At 36.4% G+C, this 20,328-nt stretch overlaps 4 protein-coding genes across 4 annotated transcripts; 2 read left to right on the forward strand and 2 right to left on the reverse strand.

Annotated features, from left to right (window-relative positions):
* Nucleotides 1-528: 528 nt before the first annotated feature.
* LOC133522713 (nuclear pore complex protein Nup107) lies at nt 529-3,252 on the forward strand. Its single transcript, XM_061858130.1, has one exon. The coding sequence runs from the start codon at nt 698-700 to the stop codon at nt 3,218-3,220; it is 2,523 nt and encodes an 840-aa protein (XP_061714114.1). The 5' UTR covers nt 529-697; the 3' UTR covers nt 3,221-3,252.
* On the reverse strand, nt 3,218-7,783 carry LOC133522720 (DDRGK domain-containing protein 1). Its single transcript, XM_061858146.1, has 6 exons — nt 7,488-7,783; nt 7,301-7,390; nt 6,838-6,950; nt 5,056-5,187; nt 4,044-4,217; nt 3,218-3,682 (listed from the first exon to the last, which is right to left on the reverse strand). Exons 1-6 carry the CDS (start codon nt 7,579-7,581, stop codon nt 3,419-3,421), a joined length of 867 nt encoding a protein of 288 aa, XP_061714130.1. The 5' UTR covers nt 7,582-7,783; the 3' UTR covers nt 3,218-3,418.
* A 3,416-nt stretch (nt 7,784-11,199) lies between these two features.
* On the forward strand, nt 11,200-15,776 carry LOC133522706 (transmembrane emp24 domain-containing protein eca). The gene is made up of 4 exons (XM_061858122.1): nt 11,200-11,406; nt 11,531-11,754; nt 12,631-12,774; nt 14,587-15,776. The coding sequence occupies exons 1-4, from the start codon at nt 11,271-11,273 to the stop codon at nt 14,734-14,736; spliced, it is 654 nt and encodes a 217-aa protein (XP_061714106.1). The 5' UTR covers nt 11,200-11,270; the 3' UTR covers nt 14,737-15,776.
* On the reverse strand, nt 15,771-16,778 carry LOC133522707 (UDP-N-acetylglucosamine transferase subunit ALG13 homolog). Its single transcript, XM_061858123.1, has one exon. It carries the CDS (start codon nt 16,648-16,650, stop codon nt 16,126-16,128), a length of 525 nt encoding a protein of 174 aa, XP_061714107.1. The 5' UTR covers nt 16,651-16,778; the 3' UTR covers nt 15,771-16,125.
* Between the last annotated feature and the right edge of the window lie 3,550 nt (nt 16,779-20,328).

Here is a 20,328-nt window from a genome sequence, read left to right on the forward strand (position 1 = left end):
CGGAGAAGATTATGAAGTTTATATTTTAAGATCAACGTGGTAAAAACAATAATCTTAAGTATATAAGTATATACCTAAGATAAGTAAGTACCTAAGGTAAGTAGTAAGTATATACCTGTTTAACTTTCTTCTCTTAATCCTACACAAAACTCTCAAATTTTGATCTTCACAAACTAGGCTTTGCAAGTTCAAAAAAGTTTCAGTAAAAGCAGAATTTTGGCAAAGTAATATAATGTATTCCTCATAAACAATAGGATTTAGACAACTGCTCATTATTTAAAATAATATTTATTTATATCTTAGGAGTCTACGACCTTACCTTCGCACGCAACGACAACAAGGGGTAAAAGAGAGAAGGGAGGGAGTTGAACAGAGTTGAACGATGGATGGTATATGTCAAAAGTATATGTTAAAATGATAAAAAAAAAACTCTTTCCTTAGTAATTTAGAATTTATTACATCTTTTAATTTAACTTTTAATGTTATTGCTTAATATTTTTGTTTATATTATCCTTAAAATTGGATAATATCCCTAGATTCCAAGTAAATTTTCTAAATTAAAAAAAAAACTGTCAAACTGTCAAAAGTGTCAAAGCGGAAGCGGCTCACGGCGGCGCGGCCAGAATATGAGAGTGGGAAATTTATTGAATCGCTTACTTTGTATACAATAGCTACATTATTATTAAAGTCACTAGCCATGAGTTTCGACAGATCCGCCCAGTTTCATTCCACACAACACACGCCGCTTCGGAATAAACGTACGAGGTCTTTATTGCCGAGAGATGATACGCTGAATATGTCGCCCATTCTTAACGATACCTCCATATTCAAAACGCTCAATGACACAAGTTTACGGCAAGTACTGGATGAATCTTCAATGCTGATCGACCCCGGCAACCCCAGCGAAGGTTTAAACGAGGCTTTTTTTGAGATTATTCATTCAAGTCACCGAAGCAACATATTGGAAACAATGGCGAAGTTAAGTCAAAAGTGCCGGGAGTCGCTAGAAAAGGTAGAGCCCTGGAACCGATACAACATGCATAACTATTGGTTGGGGGAAGAAGCAAACACCTGGCAGCTTCTGCATTGCTTATATGCTGACTCCATTGAGGAACACCCTGAATCTTTAGAAAGTTTGTTAAGCGAGGTTATGTTATCTCAGCAAGATTTAGTCGGTGCCTTATTTCAAAGCGATTCCGAATTGCGACTGTTGCAACTGTTGGTGGACTGGCTGGAAGCTTCAGCTGCATACCAAGATGAAGCCTCGGCCAATGTAGCTCCGGTTATTCCAAATAATGTTCACTGGAGCAATACTCTGCATCACTTACTTATTGGATCCAGTCTTTTTAACAAGGAGAAAGCTAAGGACATGGTTACTTGTATAGATCCAGATGCACCAAGAAGGCAGAAGAAGACTATTCACACAGATGATCAAAAAGATGATAGTGATCTTTGTAAGCGAGTTTTCACTGAAGTAAGATGTGGCAAGTTTAAGGATGCTGTTTCACTGTGTCTCAGTGCCGGGCAGGCATGGCGTGGAGCTGCCATGCAGGGGTGGAGACTGATGCACTACTTGCCGAGAGAAGATCCTAACAGCAATCTTGAGATTTATGGTAACCCATCACGGGATTTGTGGAAGTGGTGTGCCTTGGGGATTGCAACCAATATTTCTGAGAACATCTACTACAGAGCTACAATGGGTATCCTGTGTGGACATCTTCCTAGCATTATTGCAGCCTGTCAAGGGAATTGGGAAGATTTGCTCTGGGCTCATTTGAGAACACAAATTGAGGCAAGGGTAGACAGATTTTTGCATGAGCATCATGCCACAGCCGATGCTAACACAACAGAGCCAGATGTCTTACAGTTAGTACAGACTGAGCTGCATATAGAGGAGATTCCTTTGCAGGAAGTGTTCAGTGCTGTCAATGCCCTCATGGATGGTAAGAAAGAAACACCCTACCAGACCTGCCAACGGTACCTGATGCTAGGTCATGTCAGAGCTATCATGCAAGATTCATTGGTTTGGCTGGAGAGTGGAGATGAACAATTTATCCGGTTCCTAGCTCACCTCATTCTAGTACTCCGACAAATGGGAAAGGATCCTCAACATGACATTGGAGACAAAATATTAGAAAAATATGTCTCACAGCTCATTGAAAAGACATGTCTTGGAGCTGTGGATCGTCCAGAGCTTTTAGCTTACTATACTTCTACAGTGCCAAAAGACAGCCAGGTGGTCCTATATGCTGAATTGATGGATCATATAAGCAAAAGTGACAACAGACAAGAGGTTGTGAAAGCTGGGTCCACAGCTGGAATAGATGTGGCTGCTTCAGCCCGAGTTGCTGTAAAGAGAGCTATTTCTGAAATCCAACAAGGCTATGGCAATATTGACATGATGTTCAACCGAACTACTGCAGTTGAGAAAGATAAGACACTGATAACTAAAGGGCTGTCGTCTCTTGAATGGCTGGCTTTAGTCCCAAACCAAGTTGTGGAGGCACTCTGGCTAAGTAATGCTATGATACGCACTTTTATCTTCATTGGTAACACAGATGCTGCGTCTGCTTGCATTGTCAATGTTAATCAGCTGTTGCCATCTTTTGTAAACAAGGTTCCTCAAAACTCCTCTGAACTGCGTGAGCACTTGTGCCTGAAGGCGTACCTTGAAGCTTTAGAAGGCTTTGCAACTTGGTACAGGCATTTCATCAGCGGGAAGCCTAAAGATGTTGACCCATTGCCTACAGATGCGTCGTTTGCCGATAAAGTATACCATGAGCAGAAATGTGCTCAAGCAGAGCAACAGAAGGCAAGGTGGATGAATGCTGTGCATCATCAGTTAAAACATACTAAGAGCTTGTTGTATAATGTTCTGCTTTTCCCAGGAGGATGGCTTCAGGATGAATTTGACAACTCTTCTTCTCCAAACTTCAGTGATGATGAGAAGTCAGAAAGGTCCAAACAGTTGGAGACTTTGAGACGTCTATGTATCCCAGAAGCTACTATCCTGATACTAAAACTGCTTCAAAGTGGTGATGATGTGGAAAGTCATAAAGAAGCCGTAGAGCTAAGCAAATTGATTGCAGGAGAGAACAGAGGGCTGTATAAAGTATTCACTAAGGATAAGCTAATGGAAATTCTGGATAGAATCCGGGAATCCTCATTATTGTTGTTGGAAAAGGGAAAGGATATGTTTGGTTATGAAACAAATGAATAAGTGCATGAGTTTTTAATAAATATTTCTTTGAACTTTGTCGTCTTCTTTACATGGTCTCTATGTACACTGTATAACAAAATATTAAAATCATCGTGTAAACCTCGCTCAACAATTCATAAAAATACACAACTATGCAACCTTTATGTGGATAACACCTTAGGCAGTTTGTTATCCCCCATTAATTATGGCTCTTGCGATTCAAGTAGACAGTGGCACAGGGTTCAAATTGATCAAATCATTACTGCTTTCTGCTAGTTCAGTGATAGAGACCCTCCCCCTCTGCTTGATGAACTTCGCCACATCTTCTAGCTCCTTCTGTGATATGTAGATAAACTTTCCTCTGTCGTCAATCACCCCAGTGAGTTCGCCGGTCGCTTGCAGGTCTGTTATCCGGTCTATGGCGGCTTGGGTCTTCAACTTGAAGTGCGCGGCCAGATCTTCAAGTAATACGACTTTCTGTGACTGAAAAAAGTTTGTCAGTATAAGAAGGGCAAGGTTAAAAGTTTAAAGATAAAAGTAATATTGTCTTGAGCATTGTGCCAGCAGATATGTTATTATTAACGCGTTTGCGTAATGACAATGTAATACTAACATGGAGCTGATCTGATGAACCAGTCGAAAGTTAAACCCAACCCGGGTTTAACTTTCGACTGGTTCATCTCCTGGGCGAAACGAAACAACGCAACCATATCGAGAATAGACAATCTGTATACTGCTCGAAGAAGGCGACGGCCAACGTAATACATGCGTGCATTGCGCATACAAGTCCGTAGGTAAAACCATACAGCATACTTCGCCAATAGTACACCTAGTAGTAATATACCTTGATATGGTCAACAAAGTCTTTAAGCAGCGACTCTGTGTCCTGGTCTTCTTCGTCGAAGCCCTCACCCTCCACAGTGAAGGCAGCCTTTAGGGCTTCGTACTCTTCCTGCTCGCGGCGCTTCCGCTCTTCCTCGGCCTTCTTTTCGGCCTCTTCACGTTTGCGTTCCTCCTCCTATACAAATTAAAATTGTTTTTTTTTTTATTCCACGTCAGTGACAAACAAGTATACGGCCCTTCTGATGGTAAGCCACCGTAGTCTATGGGCGCCTGCAACTCCAAGGGTGTCACATGTACGTTGCCGACCTTTACTGTAGTTTAGGAACCTATGCTGTAGCCCTTCGAGGATACCTCGGCAGGGAGCTCAATCCACGCCGGAGCACCAGCGTGAGGGAGTTCCTTTTACACCGCACAGTGCGCGACTATTTAGGTTCTAGGGTGTGGGGATGAACACGCTGCTGACGGCGAGCGGTGCAGTGATAGAAGGCGGCCGTTGACAACATGCCAAACAATTCTTCAGAGCGCAGCCCATTATACAAGTGGTAGAACACACTCAAGGAGGCGAAGATTAAATAACAGCTTTGCAGTAGACACTTAAACTAAGACATACTAAAACGCGTAAAAATTAGATACAATACTCTTTATAGGCACACCTAAGTAAAAAGATACAGCTACAAAAACATGCTATTACTTATTCTGTAACACATTGGATTGACAAAAAAAATAACTGAAAAAATTATTAATTTTAACCATCATTGTAGTCCACTGTGCAGTTTACGAATTTCAAAAACAAGCATCTAATTCTTAGGTAGACATATGGTAGGGTTTCTAAGCTCAACTTTACGTTGTTTCACGCTTTGAGGTATATTTTTTTGTAGTATTCCCATTCGTCCATAGGTGCATTCATAGAAATCATTCCCATCTGTCCCTGCCTCCTGTATGGCGGCGGTCACGTGGGGCGGGGACAAATAGGAATATTCTTATCTTTATAAATAATTCAGTAAGATAGGTACCTCTTGCTTCTCCTCAATTTTCTTTCTCTCCTCTTCAAGTTCTTCATTTTTCTTCTTTTTCATCTCCCGCATTTGTTCCTCAGCTTCCCTTGCTTTCTTCTTTTCGAGTTTGGCTTCGAGCTTAGCTCTTTTCTGTAAAATAAATTGTCTTACAAGAACTAAGTTTTTGCTGATGGTACTTTATTGTGTTGTAATGTCTTCTCATCAGGTGTACAGCCACAAACATTTGAAACCATAAAACTATTTTTTGTATACTTAAACAAACTATGGTTCCATATGATTAAAAGAGTCCTAATCAGGGATCGGAAACCGGTATTTTTTGTATGGGAACGAAAACGGTATTTTTTCGTTCTTTGTTAATTATTTCATTTCTAATTGGGCAATCTCATAATACGAAGTCGTTATCTAAAAACACAACCGAGTCCTATATTTGGAGTATAAAATAAACCGAAATACTTATGTTTATTTCAAAGTTTTTCCAAAAAACCGGTTCCGATCCCTGGTCCTAATCATATTGCTGAAGAAAGGGTCACGGTTGCACCCATATGGCTGACTATTGAAAGATTTAAAGACAATAATAAATGTAAGCCCCTGATGCACAATAATAGTGGATGTGCTAACGGAAAAAACCGCATACATATCTACATCGACGATTTTTGGTACACAGGTACTTTAGACCATAACATTCAATTTTTCCACTAGTTCCTAAAAATCCCTACCGTAGCGGGGAAGTAATGACGTCATCAAATTTTTGTATAGGATTTAATTTTTTTTTCAACACCAATCGTGTGGTCCAATGAAAGAGCATTATGATACGATTCTAGAAATATACTACACTCTTACCTTTTAGCCAACTGTTTTCCAAAAATCTAAAAAACACTTTCGAAACATGCAAAATTTGGGCTCCCCCAGGTGAGATGTGGCTCGGTGTTTTTTCCAAAACACACTCCAAACGTCTTGTCATATCCTCATATCAAACGTAAAAAAAACCCGGCAAGTGCGAGTCGGGCTCGCCCACCGAGGGTTCCGTACTTTTTAGTATTTGTTGTTATAGCGGCAACAGAAATACATCATCTGTGAAAATTTCAACTGTCTAGCTATCACGGTTTATGAGATAAAGCCTGGTGACAGACGGACGGACGGACAGCGGAGTCTTAGTAATAGGGTCCCGTTTTACCCTTTGGCTACGGAACCCTAAAAAAAGCAATTTGTAAAATAATAACTAAAACAATTTTTTTTTAGATTTATAACTTTTTTGTTTTTTATTTTTATTTTCGACCTGTCTATAAGTGCCGCATATATATCTACATCGAAGCCGCTTCATACACAGGTACTTTAGACTTAAATTTTTAATTTCTCCGCTAGTTCCTAAACGATACCTCACACGATAGGTTTTGGAAATGGAAAAATCCAATCCCATACAAAATTGATGAAGAAATAACCCCCCCTACGGGGGGATTTTTAGGAACTAGCGGAGAAATTAAAAGTTTAAGTCTAAAGTACCTGTATACCAAGCGGCTTCGATTTAGATATATGTACGGCAATTTTAGACATAGGTCAAAAATAAAAAAAAACTAAACGAAGTTAAAAATCTTAAAAACATAGTTATAGTTATTATTTTACATAAGGCATTCTGTAAACTATAGAGTCAAACAGATTTACTAAAAGATATGATAGGTTAAAGATAGAGGCTGACAATATGACAACAGGTAGTCTTACCGCCAAATGTGATTGTTTCCAGACAACCTTTGGGTGAGGGAATCAGTTATTACCAATATTTACCTTAGCTCCCATTTTGTCATCAAACTCTACTCTTTGACCATCTTGCCCTTCGTCATGATCTTCATCGGCCACTGCTGGCTCATCTTCTTCTAGAGCAGCTTGGTTTCGGGCAGCTTCAAATAAATTATAAAATAAATATAGTGTAAGCTCCATATAACATTACTCGATAAATGATATTGCATCCATAAAATAATACAATTTCTTAGAAACAATTTTGAAGTCATCACATCATCAAATATTCGCCTTACCGAGATTAAGAGTGGGTAAAAAGCAGATTCATTAAATTGTAATACAAATTTGTGAAATAACATCAATCTTTAAATTATACCCATTAATCAGTCAAATATTATAATTCAGGAAAGATTGTCTTGGGATAGGTAGCATGATTTGACTAAGATTAAAATGGATGTTAGAATTAGAACTATACTTATTTTCAAATCATAAATTTCCAGGAGCAACTGACCATTAGCTCTCATGCGCGCCCGTTGGTTCCTTACAGCTTGTACTCTGCCAGGTCCACCTTCTCTCTGCGGGACAGGTCTTGCTCCTCCAGCTACAAATAAATAAAGACATATTGACAAAAGTGAAAGGTCAAATCATTATCTTATAAAGGAGTAGTTATTTAAGTTATTCCAAAAGTTACTACTTACGTTGAGGCTTAACTTTAACTACTCGAAGAAATGCAACAGATAGAACTATAATGACTATTGCACTCAAAATTGCCGCAATTATAAAGGGATCCATAGTGTTGGTGTTTTACTGAATTAACTTAAGAGAATAGTAGTACCACGTTACGTATAAGTTTGTGAACCGAACTAAATATTTATTTCCAGGTACACATTGTTTTGCGACATAGCCACAGCAATACGCGTGGGACGATTTAGTTTTCGTAAACGTATAAACACGTAAATGAAAATGAAATGAAATAATTGTTCTACGTCAGAAGGGAACTGTCAGAGTGACAGCTTGAAAATCTTAAGTGTCTATTCCTACACAATGAATACGATTCATTTGATGTTTAAATAAGTACTTGTGTGGAAAATCTTTCTTTCACACATTTTATTTGACAAATTTCATTTTTAAATAGATAAAATATTTTTTTTTGTATATGGAAACCAAATGGAAACTTTCTTAAGCTTAAGTCGTATTTAGAATAATCTCACATTTCATAATTATTATTATTCTATTGACAAGTTATAATTTCCTTAAATACTTAAGAACTAATTTTAATAGGGGGATAGTTTTTAATTATTTTTTTTAACATTAGTTTTATTTATTTTTAGATTTAGATTTTAAGTTTTATATGTATTAAGTTCCTTATTCAATGTTATTTCATTTCATAATTGTAATACACAGTAAAATGACAAAACTTCTGTGAGACACAGACATATTAAATGTGTTACAACGGGTCACTCACGTATTTTAAGTCGAAAACGCTCGACATGTTTCAGTCCATTACGAGGAGTGTCGTCAGGAGCTTAAAATACGTGGGTGACCCGGTGACCCGTTGTAACATATTAATTAATAAAGTAAAATGAACGAACGTGGAACGTAACATTTACTCCACAGTAGAAATATCCATTACATTCGTGTTGCCATGTCCTAAAATTTAACAGTAAGTAGATATACATAATTTTAAGTCTCTTCAGTGATTATAGAACTAATGAATGGAAGTGATTTCAAATGACTTTGTTTTAAGTGTCGCCGACATTTCATAGCCTTTTGCTGCGTTTGTTATGTTATGAGATGGGACTCCCTCTGTACGCATAACAACTTTTATCATATTTTTAATTGTCATAACACTTTATGCATAAAATTGTAAATCATAAAAATCTTTAGTCAGAATTATTCCTGAGCATAACTGGGTTTTGTCATAAATGAGTTATGTCATAATTTTTATAGTCATAAATTTAATTCGCATAAAATTTTAGGTTAGGTTCATTAGGTATGCACATAAAATATATGACAATTGTATGCGCAATTATGATCATGACACGTTGTTATGCGTATCAAAGATATGACTTAAACTTTTATGCAACCCAATATGGACCCGTTATGAGATTGAGGAGACTCGAGGAAAAACTGCGAATAATTTGTGATGGGAATTCTATCGATGCATTTTTTTAAAGTTTCCCTATACATTTATCTTTAAGATCTTTTATCGCGAGTAGATAATTTAATTCAAAATAACTTAGAGAGAGTCCTTAACGTTAAATTTAGTGACCGATCTTGATGTCAAGGGTCCGTTACCATCAGGCACGGTGGTTTAGGCATCCGTAGGATGTCCGGTATAGCTAGCGGAAAATTCTTTGCACAAACTATGAGATCTTGGGCTTGGACGACGCAAAAAACTTGTTTACATATTTTACCAATACCAATTTACAATTCAATGCGTGATTTTTAATGTTTTGTTTTGGCAACATTATCTATTTTTTTTATAAAGGTTAGTTGCCAAGTCATGTCAAGCCAAGGCACAATAATATATAGGATATCTTTGAAATATTTTCTATACAACAATAAAAACATATTTGAAAAGACATATCATTGTAATTAACCACTCACATGATTCCGATTTTAACGAAAGGTGCCCTGAATTGCTCTGCCATTTCGCAGATACGACGGCACAGTGTCGTGATATCTTCAAAAATCGATAGCTTTGCTTCTGCTTAAGCATTTGGAATAATTCTTTCGGTTTTATAATGGTAAAGAAACAAAGAAATTTATTTTCTTACTTTAGCTATTTGCTGTTATAATAAAAATAATTATTAAAAATTCACGAAGTTTACCCAAAGGAATAATTTCCGAGTTATAGTAGAAAACTATTTTTAATAAAAAATCTAAATCGATAACATATCTTTTTTTTGTATTCAATTTAAAGAAGGCTTAATAAGCTTTTAATTGATACTAAAAACCTTGATAGCTCACATATAAAATTGCAGAGTAAAACTGATTCAAATTCTGATAAGGAACTTTCGAATTGCTCCACCTGGCGTGTAACTATGTGCTATGTTCGTCATTTTTTTGTGGCTAATTTAGACACTGAAGTACAAAAATATAGTAAAAAACCGTTTAAGACACTAATTACCTTGAAATAAAAAACATAATTTATGTAATTATCACAATGATAGTGGCTTTATAACTTAAAATAACAAAAGAGTATTTACATACCTACTAAACTTTGGTGTTTTTAAAACGGCCGATCACCAACAACCGAACTAACTTATAACTACACTAACACGTATAATATATACACCATAACATACACTTTACAATAAATTAAGCACAATAAGCAAATAGTAACTATTAACACATGAAATTATACTGATTACAAACGTAAATAAACAAACAAACTGACCTGCGCCATGTCAAAAACAAAGATGGCTACCTATTTAGGTCGGAGACACAACAGTCGCGCGGTGCAGATGTTCAATAGAAATAGGAACTTTTAACACATTCACTGCCAGACGAAAAACGGCAAGCTACCCCAGGATCCGGGCAATATAGCAAAGAAATATTAGTAAATAGAAATTATAAGTAAGTAGTAACAAACACCCCAAAACGCGTATGCAACGTCTAGTGAACCACATGCCTTACGATGTACAGAAATGCTTTAAGCAACCAGAGTTGCTGTGTTTGTACTTACAATTTTCCGTCACATGGTTTGTTCGCTAATCCTGGATAATACACAGTGATTTTATGCATTTTATTGTTTATTAATGTAATTTAATAATCGAACTATTTAATGACTATAGGTTGCTCAAGATATATTTGGTAATCATAGAAATCTAGGGCATTAAAATAGGAAACACGCCAAAAATCTACAGAGTTATTGGTTTGAAGTGAGATTTTATGGTCATCAATATTAAGTAGGTCTAAAATATAGTTTTAATCTAATAGACCAATAAACGCGGAGTAATTTAATATATAATACTAACAGAAATATGTAAATTTGAATACTTACGGCATTTTAAAACACGCAGCCACTTTTAACACACGCACTTTTCCGAACAACTTGCAAAGTGACATAGATAAAAAATACTGTGGTTATGTCTATGTGGTTGAAACATTTTTTAAATATTGTCACGTTGGTATTCTGTGTTTTAATAATTGTTTACACCATATCTGTGCAGCCCTTCACAGATAAGAAATAAAAAACCGCATACACTCCGTTCGCAACTCGAGTTGCGACGATCATTTTAGAGGTGCGAAATGTTGAAACCTTAGTTGCTGGAATCATGTGAGTGGATATGTAATAATAAGCCGGTGGAAAAACATGTATTTTTTTATAAAATTAGTGTGACTGCAAACAAAATTAAGTTTACTATCTTTTATCACCTAAGGGTGAATCCGAACGTATACGCTTTTAGGTGACGTGTGTCATGTCTGTCATGTCATTTTTAGGATAGTCGCCGATTTATAAAGAGGCCGAAAATATGGAACAATTAAACCTTTCCTCTTTATTTGCGTTATTATTCATATTCGATTTAACCTCCGCTCTATATTTCCACATAGCGGAGGGGGAGCGGAAATGTTTTATCGAAGAAATACCGGATGACACAACTGTTATGGGTAACGTAGTTTTCTCTTAGCTTTTCTTATTGGTATTAGCTTGCATGTATCGCTGCCTCCAAATTTCAGTTATTAAGACATATCGAGTCAATATTAATGACTATGGACAATTAATTTTTTTTAGTGAACTACAAGGTGGAGCTTTATGACCCTCGTTCTGGCGGGTTTATGCCCTCATCGCCCGGGATCGGCATGCACGTGGAAGTCCGTGACCCCAATGATGGTGTGGTGCTGTCGCGGGTATACTCCTCCGAGGGAAAGATCTCCTTCACCTCCACTACTCCTGGAGAGCATGTAATTTGCATGTACTCTAACAGTACCTCTTGGTTCAGCGGCTCTCAGTTACGGGTAAGATGTCTACAAGACTACAAAATAGTGCAGTTAGCTAGTTCATTTTTCACAGTAACTAAAAAAAGACTCCATCAATACTAACATCATATTTGGATAGAAATATGAAGTTTATGCAGAGTTGGCTTGGTCTGACTCTATCATCATGATTATTTTTAATACAATTATACAAAGTGCATTAACCCGTTGACAGCCAAAGATGTCAATTGTCAACTGATGCATGCGGCTATAGCCAAATATCAACATTCTGTTTTGAGAAAGTGGAATCAGGAATATATTTTTTTTGTATACCATGTCGGGGGCAAACAAGCATACGGCCCACCTGATGGTAAGCAGTCACCGTAGCCTACGGACGCCTGCAACACCAGGGGTATAACAAGGAAAGTTCAATTTTTATTCATAGTTATTCAATATAAATGATGCTTGAAGTCTAAAGAGCATTGGGAAGTGGCATACACTGCATTGGCTGCTGCCCCCCCTTGCTCGTCCCTGGCCGGTGCCTTTGAAGTTGAGTTTTGAAGGCTGCAAGTTGAGTTATGATATGATTAAAAGTATTAAAATTCCTTGAAGGTCCTCCTCTCTCCTTGAGTTGGGTTGTATAACAAATTTGAATGTGTTATTTGCATCATATGTTTGTGATCAAAATATAACTAGGCAGCTGAGTAAACATTGCATAAGCTTTGAATTCATTCAGACATACACTTTAATTTTCAGTATAGCTCTGTGGTAGGCTCACAATGAAATTCACATGAAGCTTTTTCATAAAAGTCAAGGGCATCAACACAGACTAAATTGCTCCCTGTGGCAATCTCGCAAAGTGGTTTGTCCGGGTGGACTGTGAAAAACTTTCATTACAGAAACTTGTATACTTTTCAGGTACACTTAGACATCCAAGTAGGTGAACATGCCGTAGACTACGCCAATGTGGCACAGAAGGACAAGCTGACGGAGCTGCAGCTGAGGATCCGCCAGCTGCTGGACCAGGTGCACCAAATCACCAAGGAGCAGAGCTACCAGCGGGTGAGTCTTTTGCACCAAAAATAAAACCATAGACATGGTACACCTTAGCAGAGGTACAATATGACATGAGGTGTAGTGAAACTGGAATTTGTGACTTTGAACTTCTGCATCTACACAATTGAAATGAAATAGCCTTTATTTCAGACAAGTATTTTGTAAGTACATTTTGTTGTTGTTAACATATATATATATATATATATATATATATCTAATTTCCATCTGTATGCCTTTTGTAGGCAAAGGCCTCCCCTAACTCTTTCCATTTATCCCTATCACTTGCTATTGTAGTCCAGCAACCTCCTGCTGCACTCTTAATCTCATCATCCCATCTTCTTGTTGGCCTGCCACGCTTCCTCTTTTTGTCTCTAGTAAACCAGTACATTATTGCTTTAGACCACTTTTCTCTCCCTCTAATTGTGTGACCTGCCCATTTCCATTTTAACTTCTTAATTGTTGTAGTAATATCTTTTGTTTTAGTACATTTATTTATATCTATATTTCTAACTTTATCAGATAGTCGCTTACCCATTATACTTCTCTTCATAGCGTTTTGACAAATTTCTAACTTTTTGTAGTGGGATTTGTTAAGTGCCCATGTTTGGCAACCATAAGTTAGAACAGGAAGTATACAGGTATCAAACAATTTCCTTTTTATGGTCATACTCATTTCCTTATTTTTCATAACTTCTTTCAGGTTCCAATATTGCTTCCACCCGTTTCCAATACGTCTGTCTAGTTCTTTCGTAGTCAAGTCGTATGGGGATATAATTTGACCTAGGTATAAGTATTCGTTTACATATTCGATCCTCTGGTTATTGACGTAAATGGGTTCTTGTTTTCCATTGGTCATGGCTTTGGTCTGCAGAGTGTTCATACACAACCCTACTTTTTGGCTTTCTGTGTCTAGGTCACATATCATTTTGTTCAGTCTGTCTTTGGATGGTGAGATTATTATCAGATCATCTGCAAATCTTAAATGAGAGAGGTTTTGGCCATTGATTGATAATCCGCATTCATCCCAATTTAATTTACGGAATACCTCTTCTAGGACAGCCGTGAAGAGTTTTGGTGACACTGGATCGCCTTGACGAACTCCTCTTCCTATTTTAATTTCTTCGCCCTCTCTGTCCAACTTAATTTTGGCCTTGCTGTTTTCATAGACGTTTTTTAGGATTCTGGTGTACTTGATTTCAACTCCTTGGTTTATTAGGGCTTGCCAGATTTTGTCATGTTTAAGTGAGTCGAAGGCTTTGCTATAATCCACAAAACAGCAGTAAAGGGTGATATTGAATTCCTTTGCTTTTTCAAAGAGTTGTTTAACTACATATATATGGTCCAGGGTTGAATATCCGCTCCTAAATCCTGCTTGTTCCCTCGGCTGACTTTCGTCTAGGATCTTGGTCATTCTATTGAGGATAATTTTGGCGAAGGTTTTGTATATATTTGACATCAGGCTTATTAGCCTGCCCTATTGGGCGGTAGTTGTTAATGTTGTTTTTGTCCCCTTTTTTGTGTAGTAGTGTGATTGTCGAAGTAGTCCATTGATTGGGGATTTTTTCACTTTGTAGCACATTATTGAATATGTTGGTGAGAGGTGGTACAAGGATATCTATGTTAACAGTCAGAAATTCGTTGCTAATACCATCCGCTCCGGGGGCCTTATCTCTTCTTTGTGTTTTTATTGCTTTTTCCACTCTACACATTTAGTATAAGTATATTTGTGCACTTAAAGCAATTTACCAATTACGTCAGTACTTCTACTGTGCCTATTATTTTGGACAAGGATATATATTTTACAATTTCTTTCTGCAGCACCGTGAGGAGCGCTTTAGACAAACATCGGAGAGCACCAACCAGCGTGTGCTGTGGTGGAGCTTGCTGCAGACCGGTGTTCTTGTTGGCATCGGCTACTGGCAGATGAGGCATCTCAAGAGCTTCTTCGAGGCTAAGAAACTAGTGTAAAAACCTTAAAATTAGCCTTTTTAACACATCAGTACTTATACCTATACCTCTCACCAAACATTTGGAGCTTCTGGTTTTCTATACAAAATGAGTCCCAGTTCTCACCACACACATTCAGTATTGGGAGAATTCCCTAAAACTTACTAACAGCAACATTTACCATTGGGATTCTTTTTGCCTGATTGAGTCAAGTCCCATCCGTTTACAAGAAAGTTTGTTGTGTTTAAGAGGTTAATATATTAGTATTCATTTTATAAGCCTTTGAGTAGTTCCAACTATTGAAATCGAAGTTAATAGAGTCTGAAAAATAACACAATGTCAGTTTTGTGAAAGCTTAACACATTCACTGCCAGACAAAAAACGGCGCACTACCCCAGAAACCGGTGGTCTATAGCTGCGTACAAAACAACCCACCCAGCGGGTTGTCCGGAACAAAGTTCACGAGTGCCCACCAGGTGGGTTCCCGGCTGTGAATGTGTTAAAAGTAACTATTTTGGTACTTCTAATGGTATAGAGGTATTATGTTTTTTAAATATTGTCTTATGTAAGAGTTCAGAAGATCTAAGTCCATTTAATCGCTATGTTGACAATCTTTCAAAGCAAGTCTTGTAATGTGAATTTCCATAAAATCATATCCATGTGCACTTGCTCAGGATTGGTGATGAAATCTTGTTAAATAAATGGCAGTTTTACACAATTTATAATTATGTATATGTAATTTATAACATAAGTGGTTCACACTCATACCACATCCAGAATTCACAGCAGTGTAGAAACTATTACTTTCAATCTATTTTTCACATCACACTGTTATTTTCAAAACATGAAATATCCAAAGTGGACCTATATTAAATTCTTTCACCTTTTTCAAGCTAATTTATCATAGGAATTTTTGGTATACAAACACTAAACAAATGTTTTCCAAATGTATGAATAATATTTAGAATTTTCGTTTTAGAAACAAGTAATATATACTACTATATATTTGATGTGTTTTGCAAGTGATCTGTATTTTTTGATTAAAAAAACATAAGTTTAAATGTATTGTTTTATTAATATACCTAAAAGTAGTATCAAAAATGTATACTATTTACAAATAATGAAGTCATACTGACTAAAAAAGAAATTAGGAATGTGGTTGCAATATATATTAAAATATATTTTTTTGCATGTGAGATCTTGAAATATATTGCTTTTAAATTACCCTTAACATTATTTAATCAACTTAAATAATAACTATTTTAGCTCTTAACAATATTCAGATTAATATTTAAATAATAACCATTTTAGATTAATCGAAAACATAATTAAAATCGAATACATAATTTTCTATGATCAAAAGGTTAGCACAGTCATAATATTGATAAGAAAAATTACAGCTTCCAATTCCTATATCTGGCTTGAAGGTAGTGTAACCTTAAATACATCATCTAGAAACTTAACAAACAATGAAGCATCAGGTTTCGGAAATGGCTTGAGTAAACTAAAATCGACTTCTTGCAAAGTGCTTTCCAACGTGTCACACGTGCAATAATACAAGTGGCCGTCTACCTGCAGCTGCTCCGCTAGCTCCAGTTGATGATTATCCATCAAGTCCTCGTTGACGACGACCAGAAGTGGTTTATTAGCTTCTAAAACTTCTAAGCAAGTGCCGGCCCCGGCATGACTTATAACCAAGTCGGCGTTCATTATATCTTCGTCTAAGGAATCTTTGTATTTGAATAACTCCAGATTTATGCCGCATTTTACATATTCACCTGTTTTTAAATCGCTAGAACCAATCTGCATGGTTACGTCTTTGCATCCCAACCGTTTTAAAGCTTCGAGTGTGGATTCTTTATTGATGGTTGTACATAAAGTATCGAATCGTGTAGTGCCAACAGTGACGAATATTTTTTTGTAGTTTGTTGACATTATTTGGGACAAAAAGAATATTATCGCAAAATAAAAACAACAATATAACCTTCTGACGTGGCTGTCATTAGTGTCATTTTACGTCGTTCTGGTTCTAGAATAAAACGTCCAAAGACAAAAGATATTTTCACAATGTAGCAATTGACTCGAATGACCTCGTGACTGACAGCGAACTTGATACGTAGTTATTTATTTCGCGGGAAAACTAACTTCATTTAATATTTTTTTACTTAGATATTAACGCCTCTAATGAGCACGATGCAGTTAATTCAAGATATCATGGAGATATCTGATATTACACTTATAGCATGTCAAACAAGTTTGGCAGTAGAAAAAGGCGCGAAATTCAAATTTTCTACGGGGTTAGATAACCCTTTGCGTTTTCATTTTCTGCTGACGGAAATGGCTTGACATACTATATTCTGAATACATAAGGAATACACGAATAATAAACAGAATAGGGGAGTTTCATCTATCAAAATAAAATTATGAAAGTATGTTATTCAGAAATACGAATTTAATACTATATTGTTATAAAAACAGTAGATAGATTTTTAATTTTAAAATTGTAGTTTTATAGCATGTTTTTGTTCATAAAGTAAATTTTTTTTGGAAAAAAATAATATTTGATACAAGTTTTTGTCACTGAATGTACTTTTCTTACCACGGGCTTTAGTAGACTCCCCTCCGCGCCTCCGGCTTTTTACATACACTCTAGGGGTAGGACCAGTGGGGTGCTCGATTCGGATTTTGGTTAGTTCGACTTTTAAGTCTAAGTGCGTTAAGTTTTACTTTCAAAATCACGAATTCCATTATTCCGAGTTTACAAAAGATTGAATTTCTGATTACCAAATTACTTTATTTCCGATCGATTAATAAGTTTTCGGAATAGACAAAGACGGAAAAATAATTTTCGGATTTTTTAAAATCGGAACTATAAGTTTTCGTTCATATGAAAATCGGATTTTAAGTATTCGGTAATAGCACAGCCGTGATTTTCTTCTTTCGTGGTTTTCAAAGTCGTAATTTCGATATTTCGGACATATAAAAAATTGAGGTTATGAAAGTCGGAAAAACATATTTCGGAATATTTGGGTGTTCCCCAATTCCCTCTATACCTTTTTTGGAGCATTCATTGCCTGGTCTATAACCCAAGAATGTCATTTGGCAGAGTAATGTGTCGAGTAACGCTTTTTTTACATTTAATTTCGAATAAAGTGACAGATAAATTATAGCAGTTTAGCTAGTAATTTAGTAATTGCGATACTTACTTATACTACATAAATATTATCGGCGTATAAAGTAATGTAACGCAAGCGATTTACTGCAGTCCATGAGTCCAGAGCCCTGTTTAAATAAATAACTACGCTAAGCGCCCGCCAAATAAGAATCGGCGTAATTTTACTCGGCAAATCAATAGGGCACCCTATTAGGGTTGTGGGCATGCCCATCGTGCCCACAACGGTGGATCCGCGCTTGCCAGGTCACTTGGTTTTATAATGCGTAGTTCAGTTTGTTTTACCCATCCTAAAACTTTGAAAATCTTGTATTGCGCTTACGTGAGAAGCAGACTAGAATACGCATCTCAAATATGGAATCCTCAGTATCAAATTTATGTTGATAGGGTTGAGAGATTACAGTCAAAATTTATAAAACTTCTTTGTTATAAAATGCGAGTCAACTATAGTTCTATCGACTATCTCAAGCTGTGTAAGAAACATCATTTGATCCCACTTGTTAAGCGCCGTGAAATTGCGGATATAGTGTACTTAGTCAATATTATTAAAAGTAATGTGGATTGTCCAAATTTGCTTAATAAGATCTCTTTTAATATTCCGTCAAGGAGGCTAAGGCATTTTCGTCCCATTAGTAATTACCAAGCTACTACTATGTATAGGAAAAATAGTTTCATATGCAGGGCAGGCATGAGTTTAAATAAAGTTTCTATAAATTGTGATATCGACATAATAATATATAATGATAGCATAGCAGTAATAAAAAATAAATTAATTTGACACTTCATGGGTGACAATAATTCTGGCGCAGGACAAGGCTCGGTGCATTATTGAATATGTACTCACAGGATTTAACTACTTTTTCTTTTTTTAATTTATTTTTTGTAAAAATGAATCATATATATATATATATATATATATATATATATATATATATATATATATGATAGATCTGTTCTTATGCTGTAGGAACTTGTATGTGTAAATTAAGATGGGCAAAAACTTTTTATAATTTATTGTATCTCTATAAGTGAGAACCTGTAATTGGCTCTGTAATTCTATTGGAAGTTCTAGATATATATAGCGCTGTTGGTTTTCCATATACTAAAATAAAATAAAATAAAATAACTAAGAATAGAATGTATTCACTACTAATTGTATTTCACTACTTTTTACAGCAGTTCATTGGTATAAAGGTTAGGTAGGTAAGTAGTCTATCTTAGGTACAAAGAGTAGGTTCTTAGTATTTATCTATTTATTTTTTGCCATAAATATAATTTTCTGCGCTATGGTCTACGACGTAGCAAGAAAAAAAGGCGTACAAAACACACAAGGTGGGCAACGCCCATGTGTCCTATAGACTTCTTTAACCTGCAGTTTTTTGATGATGTCAAGCACGAGTTTCCTTGGCATTTCGAAACGGCCTGCCCTCGCGCCAGATTCCATTGATTGACACTAAGCGGTTACGTGTAACCTATTTACTCCAAAATAACCTAAACTTTCGATATTGGCCGGGCCTGGCCGGGCCTCTTAAGAATATATACCTTATTCCTTAAACTTAGTCTCTTAACTCTTTGAGTAGGTACAATTAAAAAGTAGCCGAAAAGATGCGTGATTTGTGCACAACATCTTAATGTATAATTAACGGGGTTACTACTTGATTTCTAATTATTTATCGGGAAATTTTATTTCCCAAGTTTTCTTATTTATCCTGCAATGAGCTATTTGGTGTACTTTTAATGTTTTGTGGTGTCTAAATAGCAAATACACATAATTATGTACACTATGATGAATGTATGTATTTCTTGAAATGTTTTTTTTTTCAGATTTACGTAATATTCCACGAAATAGCCAGATTTCTATTTCGTAAAATATTTCTTGGAACCAGCATTCATGCGTGTCAAAGAGAATATATAGTGTTATCTTCGCCATGCATTTTTAAACCGTTGCCTGACCTTTTGCTAGCATGGTCCGTTGTGTAAGGGATGTTCCACAAAATAAGATTCATTTAATCTTCATAGTTGTGTGGGTTACTAAACTCAAAGAATAAAATGCTCATATCATACTCGATGATATTATACTATTTAGTTGGTACTGATTAAAAGTACAAGGCGCGAGCAGGATATGCGCAGCTGAAGCCTGTATGGACGTCCCACTCCACCGTGATAACTCGGCGTACGAAAAGCAAAATTTTCAAATACAACGTAAAATCGGTCCTGCTGTAGGGTTGTGAAATATAGCTTGTGAGGAAGGAAGGTATTTATAAACAAGTGTCTGCGACGCATCCTAGGGATTTATTGGCCACGAACTATCTCAAACTTCAGATTGTGGCATGACTGACCAGAAACCCATAAGTCAGGAAATCCTTGTAAGGAAATGGCGATGGTAATTACATGCGCTCCGTAGACCGGACAACCACCTGTTCAAGCAGGGTCTCTGCTGG

The sequence above is a fragment of the Cydia pomonella genome, chromosome 11, assembly GCF_033807575.1.
Source record: "Cydia pomonella isolate Wapato2018A chromosome 11, ilCydPomo1, whole genome shotgun sequence".
In the NCBI taxonomy this organism is placed as follows: domain Eukaryota; kingdom Metazoa; phylum Arthropoda; class Insecta; order Lepidoptera; family Tortricidae; genus Cydia; species Cydia pomonella.